Raw genomic sequence first — 27,584 nt, forward strand, 5'->3', positions numbered from 1 at the left:
CTAGCTGGTCCTGCAGGCGGATGGACGGGTGCAGCAGCTGTGACGTCCTCAGGAGGAAGAGGCAAGTCTGGAACAACAGTAAGAAAGCAGAAAAATGAAAAAGAGCTAAAGATCTTAAGGTCTCAGAGTTGGGTGCTGGCATCCCCGACCCTCCCCACCTGTCAGAATCCTGCCCTGTGGTAGACCAGAAGTCACACAAGGCGACTTGTCTCTGATGAGCTTTGGTGCCCTTGGGCAGGTCCTTCTGCTTCCCTGGGCCTCAGCTCCTCATGTGCAACAATGCACATCAGGGAGCACAGCCTGAGAACCCCACTTGACCATCCCCAGGCTCCCTCCCAGCTCCTGCAAGCTGAGCACCATCAAACCAGGCCTAGAGCAAATCCCAGTACGTCTCAGAAAGATGCGGGTTAGAACCTTGCCTGGGCCACTCCCTATCTGTGTGATCTTGGCCAAGTTACATTTTGTCATTCCTGTTGTGGCATAAGAATACCTATCTTGGGACTTCCCTGGCGGTCCAGTGGATAAGACTCTGAGCTTCCACTGCAGGGGGCGTGGGTTCGATCCCTGGTTGGGGAACTAAGAAACTAAGGTCCCGAATGCTGCGTGGCGTGGCCAAAAAAAAGAAGAAAAAAAAGAATACCTGTCTCAAAGGGGTGCCATAGGTATTAAATTAAGTAAAGGGCTGTATCAAATGCGCTTGTGCCTGGCCCGTGGAAAACCAACGCATTGTAATTTCTCCTTCTTCACCTTCGCCAGACTCGCTTTTGGTAATTGTATAGTCTTGTTTTTACACATGCTGCATACCAATTTGGCCCCTAAATATTGGTTTGCATTGTAAGGCATCTTTTTAGATATTATCTTCCGTAGTTTCCACTAGATTTAAGATCTGTGAAAACCAGGATTCTTTTAGAGTTCTCTTTCCCTGTGCTTTAACCCCGCATACAGGTGTTATTCAATAGCTATTTATCAATGATTTCCCTTAGATAGCAGAGTGCAGATTATGAGAATAGTGCAAAACAGATTCTTCTAGTTGCTCAGGGATGCCCCGGAATAATTGTAATGCCCTCCCTGCCTTTACTGTTACGAGGCAAGGGACATATGGGGGGGTGGGGCAGCTCACTCTGTATCCCTTCCCTCTGACGATAATTTAGCGGGTTGGCAGTGTTGGTGTCTCTGGCCTTCCATCTCCTTCCCCATCTGTCTGCCAAGGCCCTGGTGTACCTCTGGGTATCACAAAGCCTGACTCTTTGGACCGGGTCATTCTTGAAGCCTAAGAGACCCATCAGGTGACTCTGTGATGGAAAGGTTATAAATTCCAGGCTGTTGACTCCAAGGCACCCGATGTTGTCAGAGGACTAAACATTTTGCGGCTGCCGTAGAACATTCAAATGCGTGTGAGGTGGTGCCAGCCAGGAACCGCTCTCGCTTTGTCTCATTCGTTATTCCTTTGAACAGAAGCCTCCCTCTGCTCCTTACTGAAAGGAAACTTCCTCTGAACACTTACTGCAGAACAGAGCACTTCAAAGGTAAGGCACTTGGGCTCCCCCATCCCTAATCATAATGGGAAAAGTTTTCACCGCAGGCCGGCCAAAACACTCAATTGTGTGCATTCTCTACCAGATACATAATCCGTGTTTAAATCTCTTGGCAGTAACTCATTAGTTTTTCCCCCTACATTCTTTTCTTCTTTGATGAGAACAAAGCCCGTCTCCCCCCGGCTCTAGATCTTGCTTCTTTCTCCCAGGAAATCTCACTGTTTCCCTTTCATCCCTCAAGAAGAAAGTCACCCAAATGTTATCCCTCCCTCCCTGCTAAAAGATGATCTTGATTCTTTGTACGTGAAAATCTGTGTTCAGAACTCACAAATAGGTGATACCACAGGCCCTGAATTCTGCAGGAGGTGTTCTGGCCATAGATCATGGCCTGACTCTGAGGACCCCCTCACTTGAGCAGTGCCTCCTTCAAGCTCTGTAATGGGCTGTTCTTGAGAAAGGCAGGGTGGGGCATATGGTAACTCCAATGGAATTTTATTATTTAAGCCCTTTGAAGTTCCCTCTTTCTAACCCCCTCTTACCCTCCCCTCTTAGATGCGGAATATTCTGTCATCACTGTTGTTGAAGTCAAAGTTATAGGAGAACCACCGTGAATTTCTCTAATACAACTCTTTGATGCAGAGTCAAACAAAAATCTCTTTCCACCCGATATTCCAAACTTCTACGAAAAAACTATGTAATGGATGTGAGCTCTTTAGCACTATAGGATTACAGGCAGACCTTGGAGATATTGTGGGTTTGGTTCCAGACCACTGCAATAAAGGGAATATCACAATAAAGTGAGTCATAGGAATTTCTTGGTTTCCCGGTGCATATAAAAGTTATATCTGTACTCTGCTGTTGTCTAGTAAGTGTGCAATAGCATTATGTCTAAAAACAATGTATATACCTTAACTTAAAAGTTCTTTACTGATAAAAAAATACTATCATCTGAGTCTTCAGTGAGTCATAGTATGTATGAACATCAAAATCACTGATTACAGATCACCATAACAAATATAATAATAATGAGAAAGTTTGAAATATTGTGAGAATTACCAAAATGTGACACAGAGACACAAAGTGAGCAAATGCTTTTGGAAAAATGGCACTGATAGATTTGCTCAATTCAGGGTTACCACAAACCTGCAATCTGTAAAAAATGCAATTATCTGCGACGTGCAATCACGTGAAGCGCAATAAAATGAAGTATGCCTATATAAAGAATTTACAATTTAATTAGTTCCTCCTGCATTGAACCCTAAATCAAGACAGAAAACCAAGCCTTGATTGAGCATCTACTATGTACCAGGCTTGGTATTAACAGACATCATGTATGCAATGTGTCTTAATTCTGATAAGAATCTGATGAGATTGATTTGATCACTGTTTTACATTTTAGAGAACTGAGGCTCAGAGAGGCAGTCCTGTGCCTGCCAATGGCAGGTCACCCAGGTCACTCGTAAACGACTGAGCTGGGACTTGAGCCGGCAGTCTCTCCCTATTGTGACTCCAGAGACTCAGCTCTTCCCACCTTAACTTGGCACCTTGTGGTCGCTTCCGTCTGTGGAAATATTCTCCAGTATCTGATAGTTGGAGAGGTGAGTCTGGGAAAGGAAGACTGGCACGTCAGTTTTTATTTTTAATTTATTTTATTTATTTATTACTTTTGGCTGCGTTGGGTCTTCGTTGCTGCACGTAGGCTTTCTCTAGTTGCGGCGAGCGGGGGCTACTCTTCGTTGCGGTGCACAGGCTTCTCACTGCAGTGGCTTCTCTTGTTGCAGAGCACGGGCTCTAGGTGCGCGGGCTTCAGCAGTTGTGGCATGTGGGCTCAGTAGTTGTGGCTTGCGGGGTCTAAAGCACAGGCTCAGTAGTTGTGATGCACAGGCTTAGTTGCTCCATGGCACATGGGATCTTCCCGGACCAGGGCTCAAACCCATGTCCCCTGCATTGGCAGGTGGATTCTTAACCACTGCGCCACCAGGGAAGCCCTGGCACATTGCTTTTTAAAAGGCATTTTCAGTTCTGTAGCGTAATGAGGGTGGGACAGATGGAGGTGCGAGCAGTTCAGAGGCCCCTGCAGTAGATCACATCTTTGGAGATGAAGGTCTGAAACAGCTTGCAAGGAGGGAACAAAGACATTTGGAGGGAGATCCCTGGGGCTTGGTGGGGAGCGGGGTGGAGAGGCAGCTGAGAGGAGCCTGACTCGTGCGCGTGGAGGAGGGCACTGCAGAGGGAAACGGGGAGGGAAGTGAGTCAGGGCCGTGGGGGGGGGGGTGTATGTGTGTGTGTGCGTGCACGCTCCATGCTTGTGTAAGGATCGCTTCTGTTTTACACAAAATAGAAAAGTAAATGTAGATGTGAGGTGGGGGAGAATCATGCAATATTTCCTCAAACTTGTGACTTGAGTTTTATGATTTGGGAGATTATTTATACTGACTGTTTAATAAGAATAAAGAAATTCAACATTCTCAGTATTAAAGGTCTTGCCTTGGGGAGTTCCCTGGTGGTCCAGTGGTTAGGACTCCACGCTCTCACTGCCAAGGGCCCGGGTTCGATCCCTGGTCAGGGAACTAAGATCCCACGTGCTGTGCGGTGTGGCCAAAAAAAAAAGAAAAGAAAGAAAAGAAAAGAAAATCAGTGTCTGCCATATGTTCAATTTCAGTAGAAATAAATTAAAATTTAAAAAAAAAAGGGGCTTCCCTGGTGGCGCAGTGGTTGAGAGTCTGCCTGCTAATGCAGGGGACACGGGTTCGAGCCCTGGTCTGGGAAGATCCCACATGCCGCGGAGCAGCTGGGCCCGTGAGCCACAACTACTGAGCCTGCGCGTCTGGAGCCTGTGCCCCGCAACGGGAGGGGCCGCGATAGTGAAAGGCCCGCGCACCGCGATGAAGAGCGGTCCCCGCACCGCGATGAAGAGTGGCCCCCACTTGCCGTAGCCGGAGAAAGCCCTCGCACGAACCGAAGACCCAACACAGCCAAAAATAAATAAATAAATAAAGTAGCTATTAAAAAAATAAATAAATAAATAAAAAATAAAAAATAAATTTACCATCTTAACCATTTAAAAAAAAAAAAAAAAAAAAAAAAAAAGGACTTGCCTTGCCGATGAATTCCATTCTGAGAGATCATTAAGGTTTTGTTTTTTCCTCTAAGCTTGCTTAAATACTCTGTCATCTTTGGGAATAAATGGCCACACAGCCATCTTTCTAATCATTTTTTATGTGTAATTAAAAAAAATACGTTTGTGGGGAGAGCTGACAAGAGCTAACTACCTTTTGGGGTTAAGTTTTTTTGGTCATGGCTGTTAAAGCAGTATATTGTGTAAACATTCTTTTAAAAAAACTAATTATCGGCGCGAACCTCCAATATGTATGAACCCAGTAAATATTTGTGAAATCAAATGAATAAATGTGATTAGCATCCTTTATTTGATATTGAAATCATAAAATGTACGAAAGACACAGAATTAACTTTATTTCGGTACAGAATAAGCAAGTGAAGGTTCTTCCGAAAATACCGGGCTAATTCTGGTTGACCCACATATATACAAATTAAACTGTAAATAACTATCAAAATAGTGCCGTGAAAGTGTATAGTTGCTAAGGCAAGACTTAGATTGTTGAAAATGATAAAGCTCTCCTGGTCACTTTGGCTTATATGTGCCAAGTTGAGTGGACTACTTGGGTGGCAAAATGCAATAAGTAAGGACATTTTCAGTAATATAAAAAGGTGTAGGAATGATACTAAATTTGAGAGAATCAATTGATATTAATGTGCTAGACCACTGAGCTGTTTTGCAATTAGTCCTGGAAGATGTAGTTTTAACGAAGTCTCTAGATCAGCATTAAGGGAACAAGAGGTGGGGTGTCAGAATCACTAGAGGGAATTTAAAAAAATTATATAGGCTCTTGATGGTGCAGGGGGCTGTGTGTGTTGGGGGAACTTTTGCTGTGAACATAAAACTTCTCTAAAAAATAAAGTCTATTCTTTTCTTTCAAACGTTTATGTGAATAGATGAATGGCATGACTCTGGGGAGTCAGATATAGCATCGCTGTGAAGGGTGCTCGTCTCCCTCTATAGCGTGCGCCAGGAAAATCATGCTGAGAATTACTGTCCCATGTCATAGAAAGTGGGGCAGAAAAGAACCTAAAACCACCCAGTTTAGTTTCCCCAAATGGGTACTACAGTGAACAGTTTCCAGAGATGTTAGGGCTTTCCTATTGAACATGGGTGGAGTTTTCCATGGCCAATAAATTTGGGAAATGCAGCTCATGATAACTTTGTAGTGAGCTAATTCAGATCTTTTCCCACACTTTATTAGACAGATACTTTTTTGGGGGGGCACACTTATCAACATATTCCAAGGAACACCAATTTGGGAAAAAGTAATCTAAAATAAAGGTGTTTCAAAGCATGAGTTGCCACTCGCTAATGTGTTGTGAAATCAATGTAGGGCTTACAACCATTCTTTTTTTTTTTTTTTTTATGAAAAATAATAGAATAGAAAATACCAGAGTGGGTTGCACATAGGAGGGTAAATGTTATTTTGTGAAACTTTTGTTTCAGTTATGTATGTGGGTTTGTGTAAACTCAGTCATAATGAAAACTCTATTCCTTACTATAGATGATGGCCAAAAATATTTTGGAGATCACTGGCTCAATTCAGTTCCTCAGTTTTATAAGTGAAAACCCTGAGACTCATGTGGATCTCAGGATCACGTGGGGAGTTAGTGGCAGACAGAACCTGAGCCTACTCTTCATCCTCTTTCACCAACACCAGCGCTCTACCAAATCCATAAATCATCCTGTTTAAAAAGCAGCCCTGGACTTCCCTGGCGGTCCAGTGGTTAAGACTCCACGCTTCCACTGCAGGGGGCACCAGTTTGATCCCTGGTCGGGGATCTAAGATCCCACATGCTGCGCGGCGCAGCGAAAAAATTCAAAAAACAAAAAACAAAAAAACAAATAAAAAGCAGCCCGGGTGGAAACAACCCAAATGTCTGTCAAAGGCAAATGGATAAACAAAACAAGGCTTATATGTACAATGGAATATTATTCAGCCTTTAAAAGGAACGATATTCTTATATGTGCTACAACATGGGTGAGCCTTGAGGACATTATGGTAAGAGAGACAAACCAGACACGAAAGGACAAGTGTTGTATGATACCACTTCAACTTATAGAGACAGAAAGGAGATTGGAGGTTACTCGGGGTTGAGATGCGGGGCAGCCAGGAGGTAGTGATATTAAACCACTCTGTGTACAGAGTTTCTGTTTGGAATGAGGACAAACTTCTGGAAATAGATAGTGGTGATGGTTGCACAACTATGTGAATGTACTCAGTGCACTGAACTGTACACTTAAAAATGGTTAATATGGCAAATTTTATGTTATGTATATTTTATCACAATAATAATTAAAAAGAATCCAGCCACAAAATAATAATAATAATAATAATAATAATAATAATAATAATAATAATAAAGGCAGCATAGCACTTCTTTTAAACAGACCTCGTTTCACACTCTAACACCTGTTCCTTCCTTTGGCCCTTCCCCTGTGCAGGCCCAGGCACTGAGGTTTCTGAGGCCACCTAGGCAGGCCTCCTGCGCTTAGGAATCCCTGGAGCAGAGTACGGCCACCTGTGGCCTTGATTCTAGACTCCCTGGCAGGTGATGACTGCTAGCATTTCCGCAGGTGACGCATTTTACAGCAGTGGGTCCGGCTCAGCAGATGACCTTTTCCGTCTAATAGCTCTGATTTTCCAACTGCAACATTTGGACAAACCCACAATTTGCTTTTGGAAGGCCAAGGAGAAACATATATCATGGTTTTTCTCTTGGTTTCACCCCTCTCCTCAGTTGGCCTCTAGCCCTGACCCGTTGACAAATAGCCTGTTCTCCTTTCCTCTTCCCTCTTCCTTTACAAGACCTCCAGGCTCGCTGCAAACAGCCACTTAAGTGAAATGCTACTACCCACAAGCAGCTGATAGTGATTCCCACTGTCTCCATTCTCCGCTTACGCTTCACACGTTTGGGTATGAGAACCGGAAGAAGCACGGTGAACCAGAAGTGAGACCAGGGGCGGCCAGATAGCAGAAAGTGGATGTGTGCTTCTTCCTCGGAGCCAAGAAGGGTTTTGCAACTCCCAATGCAAGGCAACTTCTGCCCATAAAAGTTGCAGCAGATGGGAGTCACTGATTGGCTCTGCTTGAGGACTTTGGAGATTTCTCTCTGTCCTGCAGGCACCCTTTTGCTTCCTGTGCCTCCACAGACATTGACAAACAGCTGGCCTGTGCTTGCAGCGACCCCATCGGAATCTCTGCAGCCCTTAAGTCAGCATCCAAAATAAAGGAAACTGAGAGAAAATGCCTCTGAACTTAATCAGTGACGATATTTAACTCGGTTTACTGGGAGCTAAGGAAGTACTTCAGAAATAGTTTATTCTTATGTTACCTGAAATTCGCCATGAGTGAGGCTGGTAGAATCACCCTGAGTTAGGGGAATACATCATGATATTTACCTCAAAACTCAGCGTAACCTTGTGATTTGAAATCGAACCCAGGGTTTCTCTACCTTGGCACTGTTGATGTTTGGGACCAGAGAGTTCTTTGTTGTGAGAGGCTGTCCTGTGCATTGTAGGATGGTTTGCAGAATCCTTTGCTGTGAGAGGCTGTCCTGTGCATTGTAGGATGGTTTGCAGAATTCTTTGCTGTGAGAGGCTGTCCTGTGCATTGTAGGATGGTTTGCAGAGTTCTTTGCTGTGAGAGGCTGTCCTGTGCACTGTAGGATGGTTTGCAGAATCCTTTGTTGTGAGAGGCTTTCCTGTGCATTGTAGGGTGGTTTGCAGCATTCCTGCCCTCTACCCACCAGTTGCCAAGAGCAGCTAGCAGCACCGGCCGCCCCCCCACCGCCCCAAACTTCTGGTGATCAAAAATGTCTCCAGACATTGTCCTGTGTCCCCTGGGGAGCAAGGTCGCCCCTGGCTCAGAACCACTGACAGCCAGGATTCTGCCATGTTCTGAGTTTTAGGCATTGAGGACTTCGTCAGCTGTTATTCTGGAAATAATGGGAAACGGCTTGGGGTTTTTTTTGTTTGTTTGAGCCCTGCCTCATTTGTATAAAACTCCAATTTTTAAAGTGTGTGTAAAGTGTCATCAACTGTGAGAAATTAATACCTAGCACTGCTGTCAGGTGAAACCATTGCCCATGTCATAGGCTTGTTCTGTGATAGGTATTTGGTTATGATTTCAGTCCAAGTCTCCGTGCCTATGCCAGTCACGTGGCTGAATGATACGAGCAAGTTATTTACTTCCTCTCCTGTGTCTTTTTCTCCCTCCACGTCTAAGTGGAGGATACCTGCTCTTCATCTTATTAAATAGCCATGATGTGGCCAGTTCATCTGCTGAACTCACCTCATGGGGTCGTTGTCTGGGACCATGGAATTCTTCATGGTTTCATTACCTGTTCCAGAGCCCCCAGTGGATTCCCAGGTTCTATCTTCCAAAAAGCAAAACATTCATTTTCTTCCCCTAGGCTGGATAAGCTGGAATGTTTCACTGTTGAGTCATCCATTGCTGCTGGAGCTCCCATGTGCCATGCTTTGTTCAAGTCACTTGAGACACTTTGATGACTAAGCTGGTTTCCTATCTCACTCTAGTTTGAAAGGTGGACTTATGATAAATCTGATGTATCATGAGAACTGCTTTCTATCACCTATACAAAGTGCTGTGGTTTAATCTTCCTGCCTATTTGGAAGTTCTTCCTAAGTCTGCAGAAGTGATTGTGGTGATGATTAGTTTGGAAGGTACTAGCATGGAGTCTGGGAGAGCACTGTTCTGGGAGTCTGAAAACCTGGCTTTTTGTTTTTACATGTTGACACTGGTCCTGATTAGCCGTGCTCCCTTTCCCAAGTCACTTTCTCTTTCTGGATCGCACTTCCCAGCTGTGTAAAATGATGTGTATGGGCTGGATCATCTCTGACTCCAGCGGTCTATGCTTATTTTAATAGTAATTGTAGGGCTTCCCTGGTGGCACAGTGGTTGAGAATCCGCCTGCCAATGCAGGGGACACGGGTTCGAGCCCTGGTCTGGGAAGATCCCACATGCCGCGGAGCGACTAGGCCCGTGAGCCACAATTACTGAACCTGCACGTCTGGAGCCTGTGCTCCACAGCAAGAGAGGCCGCGATAGTGAAGAGGCCCGCGCACCGCGATGAAGAGTGGCCCCCGCTTGCCGCAACTGGAGAAAGCCCTTGCACAGAAACGAAGACCCAACACAGCCAAAAATAAATATAAACATAAATAAATAAATAAAAGATTACTATTAATTAAAGGAAAAAACCAGACATCTCAAGTTAATGAATTTAGTACTTAAAAAAAATAGTAATTGTATTAGAATTATTAAATACTATTATAATATGTTTTAGAGCTAGAAACTTCGTGATCAGCCAGCCTTTGTGAGGAGGCGCGATTGTATGTCGTTACAATGGGTTCCCAGCTCACTTGTGCCTGGTGGGGAGACTTGCGCAACTCTGCTGGGGTCGGAGGCCTTGCAGCACTTAGGGGCCCCACGGAAGGGGTAAACCAGAAGTCTGAAAGCTTGCCCTGAAGCTCCATAAAGCAAGATGCTATCTCTAAACAGACCCATCAATTTCAGAGGGCTTCTTTCCACCGGGCTTTTTGGGGGCGGAGATGCCTTTTACCAGTATCTTTCTGTTCACCTGTGGAATTATATAAGCTCATTAGATTCAGGTTACCCACTCCTTCTGCACCTGAAGCTGTAGGTAAATTTACTGTCCAGTTTAAACCTTGTCTCCACACCTGTCACTTCTGGATCCTATAAGCTCCATCCCCAGCATTGCAGGGTCGGTCACCTCAAAGGTGACCATAGCCAAGCTCCCAGCAAGGGATGCCCAGTCAGGAATGAGATCTCTAGGCATATATAACGGGAGAGAAATATTTGGAGCATTCTTCTCTTTCTCCAAGACAGCTCTGCATACTTACTGCCCTTTCAGGTGTAGTCTTGCAGGTAAATCTCACCTTCTCCAAGAAACCAAATTTTGAACTCTCACTGCACGTCAGAATAAATTTCCCGAATCACCTGGATGATATTTGGCAGATACTGCCTTATGTTGTGGTCCTGTGTGTACATGTGCTAGTTCTCTTAAAAGACTAATCATCTCCCAGAGCCATGATTGTACTCAACCACCTAGAAAGACCCTACAGCCCAGGTCGGGCTGTGCGCGGATGTGTGTGCGTTAGACACCAGTAAACATCAGTGCAGGGAATGGATGGATCTCGGTGTCAGGCACTGGGGAGCACTCAGTAAATAGTTGTAGAATTGGACCGAATGGTAAGTGCTTAAATATTTCACAGTTCTCTAGTCTTTCTACTTTATGCCGTTTACTGGGGGTTAGAAAATAAGATGAAGCTGTGTGTACGCCCTAGAGAGTGACCAGCGGTTGCTGTTATCTGAAGAGCCGTAGAGCTCTTAGCTGTTTTCCAGCTCTGATTCTTTTTTTTTTTTTTTTAAAGCAGTGTTTACTATTTCTGGCCATTATGTACACTGATATAAAAATTTAATTAGACCCTTTCTTTTCAATTAATTTTTACAGCCCTGTTTGTTTGCTCTCTCGACAGAGCCTGTATTGTGTGAACAAGAGAGATCAATTTTCTATCACAAAATTCATTACTTTTGACTAAAGTCCAGTGAGTCTGTGATCGTACGCGCCACTCTGGGTGAATTTTCCTGCCGCTGGAGAGAGCTATGGATGGTGAAATGAGCCGAGTGTTCAGGTAGCCAAGAGAAGCTTTGATTCGGTCATTGTCTTCCTCAGGGCAGCAGGTGGTGCAAAGTTAAAAGGCTGTGCAACTCTTGAGGTTAGAAATATGCATGTGTTTTATTCATTCCTCATTCTTTAATATTTTTTTCAAGTATCTAGGGAAGTGAAATTAGGTAGAGAGTATGTAAAGGTTAAGAGAGGCCTTTTCTTTCAAGAGCATGTATAAAAGAAGATGTCCATTCCGGGAGGGCAGGGACCTCTAGTTTTGTTCATTCTTTACCTCCAGGGTCCACACAGTTCCTGGTACATGGCAGCTGTCCGGTAAATAGTTGTTGAGTGAGGATGCACGAGATAAATACTAACTAGTTTTGCCTTTTATCATTGATTAAAGTGTTTTCTGGATTAAAGGGTCTCTGTGACTGTGTCTAAGTCTCCACGAATAGCATCTTGGTTGGGGCTGCTTTCCAGCGTTGGGAGATACGACCACACCTGTCTTCAAGGGCTGCAGCTCCGATGCCTAACTTGGCAGGGCAGGGGCTAGGCCTGCTCCCCAAGAGGCACAGGTAACGCCCAGTGTAGCTCACACAGCCCCTGAGGACAGAACATGAGCTTGGGAGTCACACACACCTAAGCGCAAAGCCACCTGCCACTCGCTCTTGACATGGGGCAAGTAGTATAACCTCTCCTGTTGTCTGTTCATGGATCTGTAAAGCTGGGCCAGTGATACCTACCATGCAGAGTGGGTGGTAGGTGATGAACGAGGGAGCGGGTAATGCCCTCCTTACTGAGATATTAAATAAATGTATCCATTTAAATTCCTCTACCTTCTAGTGGTGTGTTCTCCATCCTCCTGTGTACTGAACGGTTTACCTCTTCCTCCTGCATGAAATGGGGCAGGTGGGGGAAAGGGCCACAGTAACCTCGGTTCCTTGGTGCTTTAGGGAATCTTTGATATGGTGCAGAGTTAGAGGCTAAAGCATGAGTACAGGAAGGACTCATTCTAGGTGGAAGCAGCAGTGTCTAATGGAACTTTCTGTGATGAAGGAAATGTTCTGTATCCATGCTGTCAGGCACAGTCACTAGCTACAGGTGGCTGTCGAGCACTGGAGATGTGGCCAGTTTGACCAAGCAGCTGAATTTTTCATTTCACTTCATTTGAATTTGAATGTAAACCCATCACATGGCGAGTGACGAGCGCATTGGATGGTGCAGCTCTAGGGCCTTGCTGGGGCTTAAGGATTAGTGGTCTGTCCATTCCCTGGGAGCTTGTGAGAAATGCAGACTCTCAGACATCACCCCAGACCTACGAGATCAGAATCAGCGCAGGCGGTTCATGTGCACATTTGGTTTTAAGAAACACAGGACTAGCCTCTGAGCCGCTCGGTGTTCTCCATGGACTTCCATGCAGCTGTAGTGCTAGGGAGGCTGGACCCCTGGAGCTGGAAGGTTCTCACCGTCACCTTTGCCTTCTCGGCTACTCACACACCCTAATGCAGTCTCCAGGGGACCCGTGCGTGTGGGTCTCTGTGCATCCTGTGGTTGAGAGATCAAAGGAAAAAGTTATGTAGCTTTTAACTCAGGATTAAATGCTGTTTTGCTTATTCCTCCTCATAAACCTCCTTAATGTCTATGTTCCCATGTTCGCTCCCCAAAAGGTAACTCTCTTTTTATCTTCCCACTCATCCTACTATAGCTTTATTTTTCCTACTACTTTGCCTTAAACTGGTAAAGATGTGGGTATGTACGTATATATTTCTCTCTCTCTCTCTCTCTCTCACTTTCTGGATGTTTCAAACCGAACCAGTACATTCAGGCTGTGGTTATCTTAATGCTTCCAGCACTCTGGCTACTGATAAATATTTCAAGAGGATAAATAACATTTTCTACATGAAATGAGAGAAATGTCCCCCACCTCTCTGAAAGTATTAATAATTTCTCTTCTGTAATGGGACTGATTTAGCCAATTGAAACACAGAAAACTTCGCAGATCTTTTTGACATCCAACGGTCAGATCACTTTGGCTAATGGGGATGTTACTTGGGTATTGCTGATATTAGCCAAGTTGGGAATTTGATGGAGACTTTTCATTCTGCCCTCTTTTCAGTCTTGAATCCTCGCAGACATGATGTGCTGGTGGCCCTCCACCGGATGTTTGTCTATATGATGTTGGTGGCAGGTTGCAAAACTGTATTAAGCTGCATCTTGGGAGCTGCCAAGGGCACTGTGAGGAAACTGAGGCACTGAGCTAGAAGGGGCACCACACCAGGATTCCATGCCCCTAAATTGTGTCTCTAAAACAGACCCAAGGTCACAGCACTGGTAAATGAGGAGCCACGGTGTGACCCCTGGCGGTTTGGTTCCAGATTTTGCACGATTCGCCATCCCCCGCGCCTGCCTTTGCTCCCTGCCGGGAACAGGCCCTCTCCCGTATCGCCTGTGCTGCCTCCTTCTGAGTGTTCATGTCATTGCGTCTGGTCTCTCCTCCTCCAGGTCTTTGCTCAGATGTCACCTTCTCAAAGATGCTTTCCCTAGCTGCTCCATCAAAAATAATGCATACACACACACACACACACACACACACACACCAACATTCTCTATTCCCAGTGCCCTTCTTTATTTTTCTCCTTAGCTCTTATTCTTACCTGTATCATATACAGTTATTTGTACGTACGTCCCTTGAGAGCAGGGACTTTGTTTTGCTCACTGCTATGTCCTCTAGATCTAGAACAGTGCTCAACCCAAAATAACACAAGATACATATTTTTGAATGGATGGATGAATTAATGGCTCTGTAACCTGGAGAGCTGCTGATGCCCCTCACTTGGTCTCCTCCTTGCCTCTTTCTGGTGTGCTTCCCCACTCCAGGTGGCCGGGGTGAGCCTCCTGAAACTCCTACTTGCCCTTGACAGTTCCTTCCAGAGGCTTTCTGTGTTTATGGCTCCTGACAACTTTACAACTCCTCTTCCTTCAGCCTTACCAAGTTTCCTTCATTTCTTGCCTGTGCCGCCGCATCGTTCCCTGTGTCCTCTGTCCTTCCCTCCACCACCCCTGCAGACCAGGGCCCTGTGTCCTCAGATGGCCTGAGCTTCGTCTGTCCGGCTTTCACACTTCACGGTCACGTCCGTCGACTCCAAGTTACGTGAGGACGGGAGCCACCTCTCTCTTGCTCCCCTTTGCTCTCCCACCTTCACACTGAGCACCCCGCACAGAGCAGGCGCTTGACAGCTGTGTATTGAAGGATGAATGGGGCCATTTAATTCTATGGGTAGAAGGAAGTCTCACTTCTGTAGAATTCAGGGTTTCTTTGGCACTATGAGGCCTTACTGTTCAAGCTGTGAGATTTGAAGACAGAATGCTTCCTGCTAATTATTAACAGTTGCCCTGGGGGCTTCCCTGGTGGCGCAGTGGTTGAGAATCTGCCTGCTAATGCAGGGGACACGGGTTCGAGCCCTGGTCTGGGAAGATCCCACATGCCGCGGAGCAGCTGGGCCCGTGAGCCACAATTGCTGAGCCTGCGCGTCTGGAGCCTGTGCCCCGCGACGGGAGGGGCCGCGATAGAGAAAGGCCCGCGCACCGCAATGAAGAGCGGTCCCCGCACCGCGATGAAGAGTGGCCCCCGCTTGCCGCAACTGGAGAAAGCCCTCGCACGAACCGAAGACCCAACACAGCCAAAAATAAATAAATAAATAAATAAATAAGAAAATCCTTAAAAAAAAAAAAAAAAACAGTTGCCCTGGAAGAACAGAGCCATTATGGGGCCCTGAACCCTGGCACGCTGCCCCCCCCCAGCCCCTGGTGAGCAGTGCCATAGAGCAGGGCGGGAAAGCAAAGGCAGCTACCGCCCTGGCATCCGCTACCGTCCGATTACCCAAAGAGGATTGCGATCTTGGGGCCAAAAGAGTAGGGAGTGGGTAAAAGGCTTTGCAATGAGATTATAGCACCTAAAAGCGCCTTGCTTTTGTTCAGGAAATAAGATATTGGTTTTCTTCAAGGCAGCGAGACAATCCAGTTTAGGGCCTGGAGTGGTAGATCGATGTCCTGGCATTCTTCAGATACTGAAAAATCAGTTGATCTGTATTTGTACTTACTGGGTTTCTTGTTAAAAAAAAAAAAAAAAAGGAAGAAGGACGACAGGAATGGAAAGAAATTTAAAAAGCTCATTAAAGGTCCTCTAAATGAAGAAAATTGAATGCCAGATCTGTTAAGAACATACAAAAACAGCCTCCCTTTAAAGAACATCTTATTTGGTCAGTGTGTCTTCAAGCCAGAGTCTGGAAGGTGAATGGGCAGTGTGGTCAGAATGCAGTTTCTTTATGTTGGACTTGGAGAAGAAGGATCCTTTCCCCTTGACCTCAGCTCCCTACATGTAAGATCATTCATAGAACGTCTCACGTTTGGTTGGGGCTGAGTTAGAATCAAGTCAACGTGCTCTCTACCATTGTGGTGGGTTGTATAGCCGTCATAGCAATTCTCTTAGTGCTTGAAAGTCTTTTTCACCTCTGATGCTTCCTGGAGGTGTGTTTTGTTTGGCTCTTGGCCCAGGTGCCTGAATCTTAGTCCTCCCTGCCTTACCTGAAGTTGTTATTGATGTGAAGCTTCTTTTTGCCAATGGGAGAGCAGGTCTTCCTCCTGTTGTGTGAGCAGAGAGACCCACGAGGGATTTGTCCCCCTGCTAATAATACTTGGATTTGATTCTTGCATGATGGTTGGGGATTAGCTCACTCACAGAAGTTTCCATTTCCAGAGAGGGGAGAAGTTTGTGGGTGATTCCAGAGAAAACGTTCAAGAGAGTTTCTTCGTACCACAGAACCCGATTTAACGCTGAGTTTGGGAAACCTCGGCACCCTGGTTACAGAACTACCACGCCTTGTGTTTGCACTTCCATTGTTAAAAATTTATTCTGAATCTGTGTGTCGATTTGCTGCTAATAGTTAAGACTATGCTGAACGAATACTTGATGTGTTGGAGGACGTTGCATTTTGCCCTTCAGTGTTCGGTTTGTAATAATTGATGTAAAATACGTGTCCACCCTCGAGAGGCGGCAAGAAGTGATTGCTTTGAATAAATCCCCAACTGGAGCATCTGACTTGCCCCTTTCCCTTAAAAGTGAAATAATCTCATATCCTCTGCTTTCCCTGCCACCTGCAAATGTTTTTATTTGAAGACGGGGGCTAGCTGGGTTTCAGTTAATTAAAGTTTTAATTGTGTTTGATTCTGCAGCAGACCTCATGTTTGCTTTCCTTAATAATGAAATGCAAAGTGTCGTCTCTGAGCTCATACTCCAACTGGACAGCAAGGGGGGGAGTAGAAGCAGCCTCGAAACCTGCTAGCCCTGCCCGGGACTTTGTATTTGCTATTTGCTTTTGGTATTATATTCAGGTCTGAGGAAAGTACTGACTTCAGCTTCATAATCTGAACATGACTGAAGAATTGCTCCAGTGTCTAAAATTCGAGCACTTGTGTGTTGGAAATAAAACATCGTCTGTACAAAACATAAATACTTGTCCTTTTGTGGAGAAAAAATTAACCTATCTGGCGTCTTCTTAGCAAGTCTTGCTTGCAAAGCTGGCCCTTGGCTGCTGTCTGGGTACTTAGATTTTGAGAGGTTTCCAGAACTGGTAATAAGAGTGGTTCACTGTGGCTTAACTGTTTGTATAAACAATGTGATGATGGAAGAAATTTGGGATTTTCACACGAGCCAGGCAGGGGTGCCTATGTGCACAGTCCCCAATAAAAACCTTGGGCACTGCTGGGAGGGAGCTCTTGAAAGCTTGTGCCTGGTTTCCTCCAGACTTTGCCCTTTTCCCTTTGCTGAATACACTTTGTATCCTTTTACTGAAATAAATCATCGCCATGAACATTTATGCTATATACTGAGTCCTATGAGTTCTCCTAGTAAGTTACCAAACCTGGGGGTTTTCTAGGGTTTGGATAGTCATTCAGTGTCAGTTTGAGATAATTATCTGTTGGCCTGAGTAAATTATTTTTCCTGGGGTATCTTGACGCACCTTCTAAACCTGTTCTGCCTCTTGAATGTTTCTATCTTAGCAGGTTCCTCCCTTCAACCCAGTATCCAAAGTCAGAAACCTCAGAATCATCTTTGATTCTCTCCTTCATTCAGGCACCAAATCCTGTCAGTTTTGCCTCTGAAGTGTCTTGAACCCAGCCTTCCCATAGCCCTTGCCACCGTCCCAGTGTTAGCGCTACTGCCCTTTGCTGGACTTCATGCAGCAGCTTCCCTGCCCTGGTTTTCTGCCTCTCATCTGCATTCCAGCCTGTGCTTCGTGTCACCTCCATCCAAAACCTAGGTTGAGTTACTGCCACCATTGAAATAAAACAGAAATGCCTCGGGTCAGCCTTGCAGGGCCCTTCACTGCGAGGTGGTGCAGCAAAGCGGTTGGTGTGCAGATTTGTGTCGTCAGCTCTGCCCCTCACTGGCTGCTGCCACGGGCAAGTTACACACCCTCTCTGTGTATCAGTGTCCTTATCTGTATGTGAGGATAAGAACAGTACCTTCCTGCTAGGATCGGTGCAGGTTTAAATGAGTATATGTTTAAAAACCTTAGCACATGTGCCTGGCAGATGAAAGGTATTCCATAACTATTAGCTGTGCTTAGTTTTTGTTTGTTTGTTTTTTAATCTTTATTGGAGTATAGTTGATTTACAATGTTGTGTTAGTCTCAGGTGTACCGCAAAGTGAATCTGTTATACATATACATACGTATATCCACTCTTTTTTAGATTCTGTTCCCGTGTAGGCCATTACAGAGTATTCAGTAGAGTTCCCTGTCCTTACTAGTTATCTATTTTATATATAGTAGTGTGTTTATGTCAGTCCCAATCTTCTAAGTTATCCCTCCCTCTCCCTCACCCCCTGGTAACCATAAGTTTGTTTTCTAAATCTATAACTCTATTTCTTATGCTTAGTTTTTATAATTATCTCTTGACTTTCTTCCTCTGGGCTGGGAGCTGCTCCCTGACATTGTCTGGCTATGGCTCTTTAATAATCAAGTGCTGAATAAATGAATGAATGAATAAATGAGAAAGAGAGAAAGGGAGTGTTGGTTAAAACAGGGTTTGTGCTCTCAAGAAGCTTGTGGTTATTTGGGGGATATAAGATGCTCTAATGGATTAAACTGAGAGTATGAGGGGCGTATGGGTGAAAGTGGCACATTGTGTAAAGGGCTCAGGTGGGAAAAGAGGCGCACCAAATTGTTTAAGCGAAGTTCCCAGACTCCTGCTTTACCACCATTTCCGATCCCACAGAGAGAGGCAGAGAAGTGTCAGGCTCTGGTGTGCCTCCAAGAAACCATCATAAAAACAGAGTCTTCCCGCGGGACCCTTAGACTCTAACTCGTCTTTCTCTGGAGTGACTTTTTTTTTAATAAATTTATTTTATTTTATTTATTTTATTTTTGGCTATGTTGGGTCTTCGTTGGCTGTGCACGGGCTTTCTCTAGTTGCGGCGAGTGGGGGCTACTCTTCGTTGCGGTGCACAAGCTTCTCACTGCGGTGACTTCTCTTGTTGCGGAGCACGGTCTCTAGGCACACGGGCTTCAGTAGTTGTGGCTCGCGGGCTCAGTAGTTGTAGTGCACAGGCTTAGTTGCTCTGCGTCATGTGGGATCTTCCCGGACAAGGGCTCAAACCCATGTCCCCTGCCTTGGCAGGTGGATTCTTAACCACTGCGCCACCAGGGAAGCCCCTGGAGTGACATTTTGAGCTACTTAACGGGGTGAGTGCCCTTCTGAGGATACAATCCCTGTCTGGTGATTTCTGAACGATTCTCTCCAGGGTGCCTAGATTTCCTCCCGGCTCTCTGTGGTAGAAGGGACACAGGGAGAGTGGAAAATAGATGTCAGTACCAGTGCAATCTCCCAGGACCCTGGCCTCCTAACACATGTCTGAGGATTGGACTGGCCATCACCAAATCTTGCATCATGGAGTTGGTAGAAAGGGTTGGTGTAAGTTGCTGTTGGGTGTAAGGCAGCTGTGCCACGTGGAAGCAGTTCTGTCCTGGGAGCTGCCTGAGTAACTGCCAGAGGCCACGCTGCAGAAGGTGTTACCAGGATTGCTGTGGCTACTTTCCTTTATTTGTGTTAGGCACCCACTAGGGTCACCATGTAAAGCTACATCTTGAAGCTCCATCACAGTCTTGGGATTGTGGTTTGCTGTGTAGGTTCTGTTGTAGAGATCTTTGTATCATTTAGTTTCTGCTGCATAACAAACACCCCAAACTAAGTGACTTACAAGAATAGTCATCTCTGTGCTCATCATTCTGTGTGTTGGCAGTTTGGGCTGGGCTCAGTGTGGCTAGATCATCTCTGTTCCGGGAGGTGTTGCCTAGGCTTTCTTGTGTATTTGGACCTCAGCTAGGATGACAGGGACAGCAGGGGCCTCTCTCCATGGGCTCTCACATCGTTGAGGAAGCTATTCCAAGCTTATTCACATGGTGGCAGAAGGGTTCCGAGCCACAAGAGAGAACATATTGCTCCAATATGCAAGGACTTTTCCAGCCTCTGCTGGTGTCCTATTTCCTAATGTCCCATTGGCCACAGCAAGCCATGAGTCCAAGGCAGAACCATTGGCAGGGCCCATCTGCGGGTGTGGATACAGGAAAGCATGGTGGTTGTCGGCTCTTGCTGCAGCAGTTTGCATCAAGGTGTTTGGCTGGGGTCTCGCCAGAAATGAAAGCAGCAGTATTATTGTCTGCTCTTTTTGCCTCAGCAGTATTATTGTCTGCTCTCTTTGCCTTTCTCCTCCGGATGGTCTCCTGGGATGGGTGCAGTCAGTGGATTAGATGCTCTGCTCCTGGTCCACGTGGGCCCTCTTAGCACCATTCTCTCTATGCCCAGCCACACTACAAAGGCTCGAGCCATCTGGCTCACAGATTGATGGGTACTCCCAGTCCCAAAGGGCCCACCAGGAGAGTGTAGCTGGATCAGCACGAATCTGACGTCAGTGCTTGAAAAGGAACTCCAAGCTGACAGCAGATACAGCCCATGCAGATAGTTCTGACAAAATGACATCTAAAATCCCCCATGGTCTTCTCAGCCTGCCCCGAGCCTAGGCCGTGTCCTTCTTCCGTTCTTGAGCATCCTTGAGGAAATGCCAGCAGCTGTCCTCTGTGGCCCTCACAGTGCTGTGACGACAGCAGAGCAGTGGACGAAAGTCTGGGGCTGTGAGAAGGAGGGACACTGCCTGGGACTCTGGACACCCAGACTCGTTAGTTGGGTTTAGTGCCAGGAGACTTGAACTACTGGGCATGTGGAGGGGCGGGCTGATGGCCTCCATGACATCTGCTTTCATCCCAGTTCTCATCATCTTACTTTAAGTTCTGTATCTTTTCAGGTTTTTGCTCATGTTAAAGATTGTATTCACATGATGCAAAGTATAGATAAAGTTTTACGTTTTTGCGTATGGGTATTCAATTGTTCCTGCACCATTTGTGGAAGTCTATCATTAATTACTCCGCTAATTTGCTTTTGTATTTTGTCAATAATCAATTGTTCATATGTGTGTGGATCTAAAAACAAATAAATAAAGATTGTATTCAGCAAATATTAGAGAAATATTGCCAAGAGACAGGAATCAAAGGGATGATTTTGAGGTCAGGTAGGTGTTTGGATGTAGGATCTGGAATAAGTAGGGGAAGGGAGCAGAAAGATGGATGGTCTTCGGGTCCTAGAATGAGGCTGGGCCCTGGGCAGCAAAGATACTTGTTTGGCTGAGCCAGGTGACAGGGGGTGGGACTGATCAGGTATCAGAGAACTTCTGTTAAGTGCATTTGGGGAAATAATTCAAGATGACTAGGCATCTGGGGCATGAGTACTGGGGAGATGACTTTTGCTGCAAGCAGGGAAGAATTAAATTTGAGCAAGAATGAATTTTCCATTCTTTCAGTCTGATATTATGACAGTATCTCAGGTTCAGCAAGTTGGACTGTTAATGGTCAGTGGGAGTCAAGAGCCCTCCTTGGTGGGGACTGTGCAGGTTCTAGGTTGGCTAATAACATCAGTATCGTTGACTGTGAAAGCTGGCTTGGGTGACTGCGTGTGTGTGTGTGCGTGCACCCGTGCATGCGTGTGAATGCATAGCCTAGCATGGAAACACAAGTGGAGCCCTATCAACCCGTCTGTCTCATGTCTGCCTCCGCCAGTTACGTTCTAAGCTCTGGGAGCCTGGAACCGAGCTTATCCTGGGCACCACTGTGTCCCCAAGGCTTTGCATGTTGCCAGGCATCTATTAAGCACTTAAGAAATATTTATTGAACAAACAAGTCAAGAAAAGCTGGAAGAGGAATTTTTTTAAGTATCTTTACTTTTTTTTTTTTGCAGTAATTTTTACATAATTAACCTGGACATTTTAATCAGCCCCAGAACAATGACTGTTGATGGCTTTTAAGCTGTTTTGGTGGTGGTGAGATAAGAAATGAAAGGAAGCTGACAAAACAAGGGACGAAAGTGAAATTTCTACACTATTAAAAATAAACACACACTAAAAGACTAGAAACCTAAGTTATATGGGTTACCGGCCTAGGGTAGTAGAAGTATACCATCTTTTCAAAGTGTATTTATCTTTTTCCAGAATTAAAATAGCTTTTTTGTATTTTTTGATTATGAACTTAGTACATACTCATGTAGAATGGTCAAACAATGAAAGAGTATAAAGAACTCAATAAAAGTACCCTTATTTCCAGATTGTTAATATTTATGAAAAAAATTTTGATTGTGGTAAAATGCACATAACATAAAATTCACTGTCTTAACTATTTTTTAAAAAAATTTATTTATTTATTTATTTTTGGCTGTGTTGGGTCTTCGTTTCTGTGCAAGAGCTTTCTCTAGTTGTGGCGAGCAGGGGCCACTCTTCATCGCGGTGCGCGGGCCTCTCACTATCGCGGTCTCTCTTGTTGCGGAGCACAGGCTCCAGATGCGCAGGCTCAGTAGCTGTGGCTCACGGGTCTAGTTGCTCTGCGGCATGTGGGATCCTCCCAGACCAGGGCTCGAACCCGTGTTCCCTGCATTATCAGGCAGACTCTCAACCACTGCGCCACCAGGGAAGCCCATGTCTTAACTATTTTTAAGTGTAAAGTTCAGTGGCAGCAAGTATGTACACATTGTTGTACAACCAGTCTCCAGAACTTTTTCGTCTTGCAGAACTGACACTATACCCATTAAACATCAGCTCCCTATTTCACCCTCTCCCCGACCCTTGGCAACCACCATTCTACCTTCTGCTTCCTGTCTCTGTGAATATGACTACTCTAGGTATCGCATATGAATAGAATCACACAATATTTGTCTTTTTTGTGTGTGTCTGGCTTATTTCACTTAGCATACTGTCTTTGGGGTTCATCCATGTTGTAGCATATGTCAGGATTTCTTTTTGTATGATATTCCATTATATATATGTATCAATATATGTATATATAGCTTGTTTGTTAATCCATTCATTTGTAAATGGACACTTGAGTTACTGACACCTCTTGGCTATTGTGAATAATGCTGCTATGAACGTGAGTGTTGAACATCTTTTAACATATCCCTTTATCCACCCAAACTATATTTATAAAGGGATCATACGGTGCTACTTTGTAATGTGCGTTTTTACTCCACACTGCCATATACATCTTCTCTTGTCAATTAATATTGACAGGCAGTACTCTTTTTTACTATGTGCATAGTGTGTGTGCCCTTGTATAGATTTATCTATTTGTGGTTGGACATTTAAATTGTTTTCCATTTCTTGATATTCTAACCGTGCCTCAGTAAGCAGGGTGAGACTTATAATTTTGCCCCCTTGCCTAGAAATAAAAATCTTAACATTTGGGTCTTAGGCTGAATTCTGCAGAAGCAGAGCCCAAGAGGGGGATTTGGGTAAAAACGATTTACTAAAAAGGTGTTCTCAGGGGAAAAGGAGTGAGGGAAACAGGATGAGTAAGGAACGGAGCAGAGAAGTCCTCAAATTTAGCCTCGGCCCGATTGGAGTGTAATCACCCTGGCAGAGTTGCCCCTCTTTGGTCTGGGGATGCTGTCAGCCTGTAACTCAAAGGCCTCTCGTGGCCCTAAGCCAAGGGCAGTTCTGGAGGAGGTGCAGGGTGTGAGCTATTTGTGTAGCCCTCATAGTGGCTGGAGAAGAGGGGGCAACCCCTGGTTCTGAGGCTGTGGACGGGATATCACCACCAGTGCTTGTAACAGTCGTGGCACTTTCTTTCTGTCTGGACTGTGCTACGTACCTAAGTGCATGTTTAACAGCCTAGGTGCTCACTTATCTCCGTGTTACAAATGAAGAACTAAAATTGAATGATGGTAAGTGACTTTCCTAGTGTTCCACAGTCAGTAAGGGGTGGGTGGGATTTGGAAGGGTCTGTTCTATACGACGGCCTGGGCTCTTTATCAGTAGCCTCTGGTGCATATTGATTAACTCCTAGAAGCAGAATGGCTGGGCCAAAGAGATAGGCATTTTAGATACGCATGTATATCCAAGTTTCTCTCCCCACCCCTTCCCCAAGTTGTATCAATTTATAGTCCTGCCGACACTTAGACTATTCTGCCATCCCTTAGTCTTGTCAATCTTTTAAATACCTGCTAATCCAACTGGTAGGGATTTTTTGCCTTGATTTTCCTTTCTTTCCTTATTGCGGAGATGAACACCCTTCCCCGTGTTTTTTGGCCAGCTGTATTTTTCTCAAGGCCCAGTTTTTCGTTAAGTTCTCATGCTCTTTTTTTTTTTTTTTTTTAATTAATTAATTTATTTTTGGCTGTGTTGGGTCTTCGTTTCTGTGCGAGGGCTTTCTCTAGTTGCGGCAAGCGGGGGCCACTCTTCATCACGGTGCGCGGGCCTCTCACTATCGCAGCCTCTTGCTATCGCGGCCTCTCTTGTTGCGGAGCACAGGCTCCAGACGCGCAGGCTCAGCAGTTGTGGCTCACGGGCCCAGTTGCTCCGCGGCATGTGGCATCTTCCCAGACCAGGGCTCGAACCCGTGTCCCCTGCACCGGCAGGCAGACTCTCAACCACTGCGCCACCAGGGAAGCCCCCTCATGCTCATTTTTGATGCCTTTGAACTAGTGTCAGATCCCCACCCCTGGGCTTGGAAATGCTGCGTTTATAGTATACTTTTTCCGTCCCAACGCTTCATTCTCTTTCTAGACTCTCACTGAGTTCTCTGTCTAGTCTTATGCTAGGGCTATAATCTTTGAATTACCATACAGCTCATTTTTAAAGATGGAAACTTGCAGGATTTCTCTTGTCAGCTAGATGCTTACTAAAGAGTTGTCAAGTCTAGGACATTTATAGGCCATCCAGCCCCAAATAAGAATAGGTAAAACTCTCTTGTTAGCAGTTAATAATGGTGTCTGTGGTGCTCGAGTGCCAGCAGTGACTTTTCTCTAGTGAAAGCACATTCTCTCTTCAGCCCTGTCTGTAAACTTCATTTGCAAGGCAGACCCTTTTCTTAAAGGAAGTGGGAGAAGGAACTTTGAGCTTCATCTCCATCTGAATTATCGGTGTGTCAGTTGGTACTAAATGTGCAACTGAGAGAAAATTTGACTTGGAGTGGCTTGAGAACAAATGGAAATCTGTTAGGCTTCTGCGACTGTAGAGTCCAAGAGTAGGTCTCGCTTCAGGCAGAGGTTGTTCCGTGGGTCACATAGTCATGGTTCCTCACTTTCCACCCTTTGGCTTTTGTTCTCTGTGTCAGTTCCATTCTCAGTCAGGCTTTCACCTCGTGGAGGCAGATGGCTGCCCAACCTGACATGAATCCTTGAAGGTCAAGGCCAGTGGAAAAAAGAAAGGATCTCCTACTCCAAAATTTGGGTCTGACTGCCATCCGCCTAACGACCAGTAACCGTAGCAGGGGATGGTGTACATTTTTTTGACTTATGCTCACCCTGCACTAGGGGAGGGCTGGCACCCAAGGCAATTTGGGGAGCGATTACTGGAAGAAGAGGGAGTAAATTCTGGCTGGCCAGGAATGTCAGCAGATGCCTACCACATCCACGTTCATGGCGCTTTATTTTCACGGTGAGAAAAGTTCGTGACGGGAGGGGGAAGGGTAAGCTGGGACAAAGTGAGAGAGTGGCATGGACATATATACACTACCAAATGTAAACTCGATAGCTAGTGGGAAGCAGCCTCATAGCACAGGGAGATCAGCTCGGTGCTTTGTGACCACCTAGAGGGGTGGGATAGGGAGGGTGGGAGGGAGGGAGACACAAGAGGGAAGAGATATGGGGATATATGTATATGTATAGCTAATTCACGTTGTTATAAAGCAGAAACTAACACACCATTGTAAAGCAATTATACTCCAATAAAAATGTTAAAAAAAAAAAAAAAGTTCGTGACATCAGGCTTGGAATGGGAACTATGTTTAGAGAACAGGGCTTGCCCTGGGTCTGGTGACTTGAAGACAAGAGAATCCCCTTTTCAGGTAAATTCTGTGGCTGTGGACCATCTGCAGAGCCTGGGGACGCCAGGGCCATCAGTGCCTCTTGGCAGACCTTGGTGGGGTTCCTGTCTTGTTAATGAGTGAGGTGAGCTTCCAGCCGGCCTTTTCAGCACGCAGCCAGAGAAGGGCTCCTCGGCACGGCTGTGGGTCTCGCTCTCCGAGGCCCCAGCGTCCGCTGGCTGCGGGGGTGGATGGCACACCCAGGAGGCAGACTGCCGGTGAGCCCACCCGCACCCTTGGCCAACGTGCATCTCCTCCCCACTCTTGCTTGGGTTTTGCTGTTACTGAAATGGCTAGCTGTGCCCAGTTAATGAAGGTGTTACTTAAATCCCTTTTCCTTTGCTTAAAGCATGAACTTTTTAATGGAATTCCCCCTACCCTTTTAAAATAAATTTTTAAGTCTCATAACAGAGGCAGCCTATATAATGGAAACAGCAGTGACCTCGTTTCTCTCTGCTCCTTATCAGTGCAGGGCTATGCAAAACCTCTCCCAGTCAGTTTTCTAGACTGTAACGTGAAGTGGTGGTGCTAGGTGCCCTTTGAAAAGCACAGGAATGGGGTTCCAGAATGTGAGTCCAAAGTGGCTATAGAGAATGCAAGTCCAACCCTTACACTTATCAGAGGAGAAGGCCTAGTGAGGCCCAAGGGCTTATAAGGGGTGAAATTGGAGGGAGGGCCTCAAACCTGGTCTTTTAGTTTGGGCTCTTAAATATAAGGAGCAAAGGACAACCATTTAAAAAGTAAAAAAAGAGAAGTGTAACTGATATGCTAAAAGAAGAGAGAAAGTGGTATTATATAAAGCATTCCATTAAAACCTCAAAAAGCAGGAAAAAAGTGGAAGACAAAAATAAGAACAAGGGCAGTGAATAGAAAACACTAACCAATAGGCTAGATATTAATCCAACTGTATCAATAATCACTTTGAATGTCAATAGTGTGAATGCACCAATGAAAAGGCAGATAATGGCAGAGTGAATTAAGAAACAAGACCCAATGATGTGTTGTCTACAAGAAACCCACTTTAAATATAAAGACACACATAGATTAAAGGTAAATAGATGGAAGAAAATATACGGAAAGAAAGCAGGAGTAACTATATTAATTTCAGACAAAGCAGACTTCAAAGCAAAGAAAATTATCAGGGATAAAGAAGGGCATTACATAATGATAAATGGGTCAGTTCTACAAGAAGACGTAATTTTAACGTGTTTGTGCCTAGCAACAGAGTGTCAAACTATGTGAGGCAAAAGCTAATAGAATTGCAAAGAGAAATAGATAAATCCACTGTTATAGTTGGAGACTTCAACACCTCTTTCTCAGAAATGGATTGATCCAGGAGGTAGAAAATCAGTGAGGACAGAGTTGAACTCAGCAGCACCATCAACCACCTGGATATAATGGACATCCATAGACTAATTCGTCCAACAATACCAGGTTGCACGTTCTTCTCAAGCTCACACGGAATGCTCACCAAGATAGATAATTGGAAAATGCCAAACTATGTGGAGATTAAACAACACACTGATGGCTAACGCGAGTCAAAGAAGAACTCTTAAGAGAAATTTTAAAACAGAATAGAGAAATTGTAAAATATTTTGAACTAAGTGAAAATGAAAGCACAACTTATCAAAATTTGTGGGATGCAGTGAAAGCAGTGCTTAGGTGGAAATTTACAACATCAAAAGGATATACTAGAAAAGAAGAAAGATCTAAAATCAGTAATCTAAGTTTCCACCTTAGGAAACTAGAAAAAGAAGAGAAGATTAAATCCAAAGTAAGCAGAAGAAAAAAGATGAGGGCAGAAATCAATGAAGTT

At 45.1% G+C, this 27,584-nt stretch overlaps 1 protein-coding gene across 18 annotated transcripts in view; it reads left to right on the forward strand.

Moving 5' to 3' along the window:
* LOC103017035 (forkhead box protein N3) overlaps positions 1–27,584 on the forward strand; it is a 269,854-nt gene that overhangs the window by 135,761 nt on the left and 106,509 nt on the right. The window contains exons 5-6 of one of the 18 annotated variants that reach the window (XM_057543302.1): positions 1,456–1,526; positions 2,088–2,887. The exons of 16 other annotated variants lie outside the window; for them this stretch is intronic. In XM_057543302.1, the coding sequence (XP_057399285.1) occupies positions 1,456–1,526; positions 2,088–2,146 (130 nt within the window). In that variant the 3' untranslated portion in view covers positions 2,147–2,887. Of the gene's footprint in view, positions 1–1,455; positions 1,527–2,087; positions 2,888–2,934; positions 3,134–27,584 lie in introns of those variants that run through there. One more of the 18 variants, XM_057543310.1, reaches the window with a different exon arrangement.

The sequence above is a fragment of the Balaenoptera acutorostrata genome, chromosome 3, assembly GCF_949987535.1.
Source record: "Balaenoptera acutorostrata chromosome 3, mBalAcu1.1, whole genome shotgun sequence".
NCBI classification, from domain to species: domain Eukaryota; kingdom Metazoa; phylum Chordata; class Mammalia; order Artiodactyla; family Balaenopteridae; genus Balaenoptera; species Balaenoptera acutorostrata.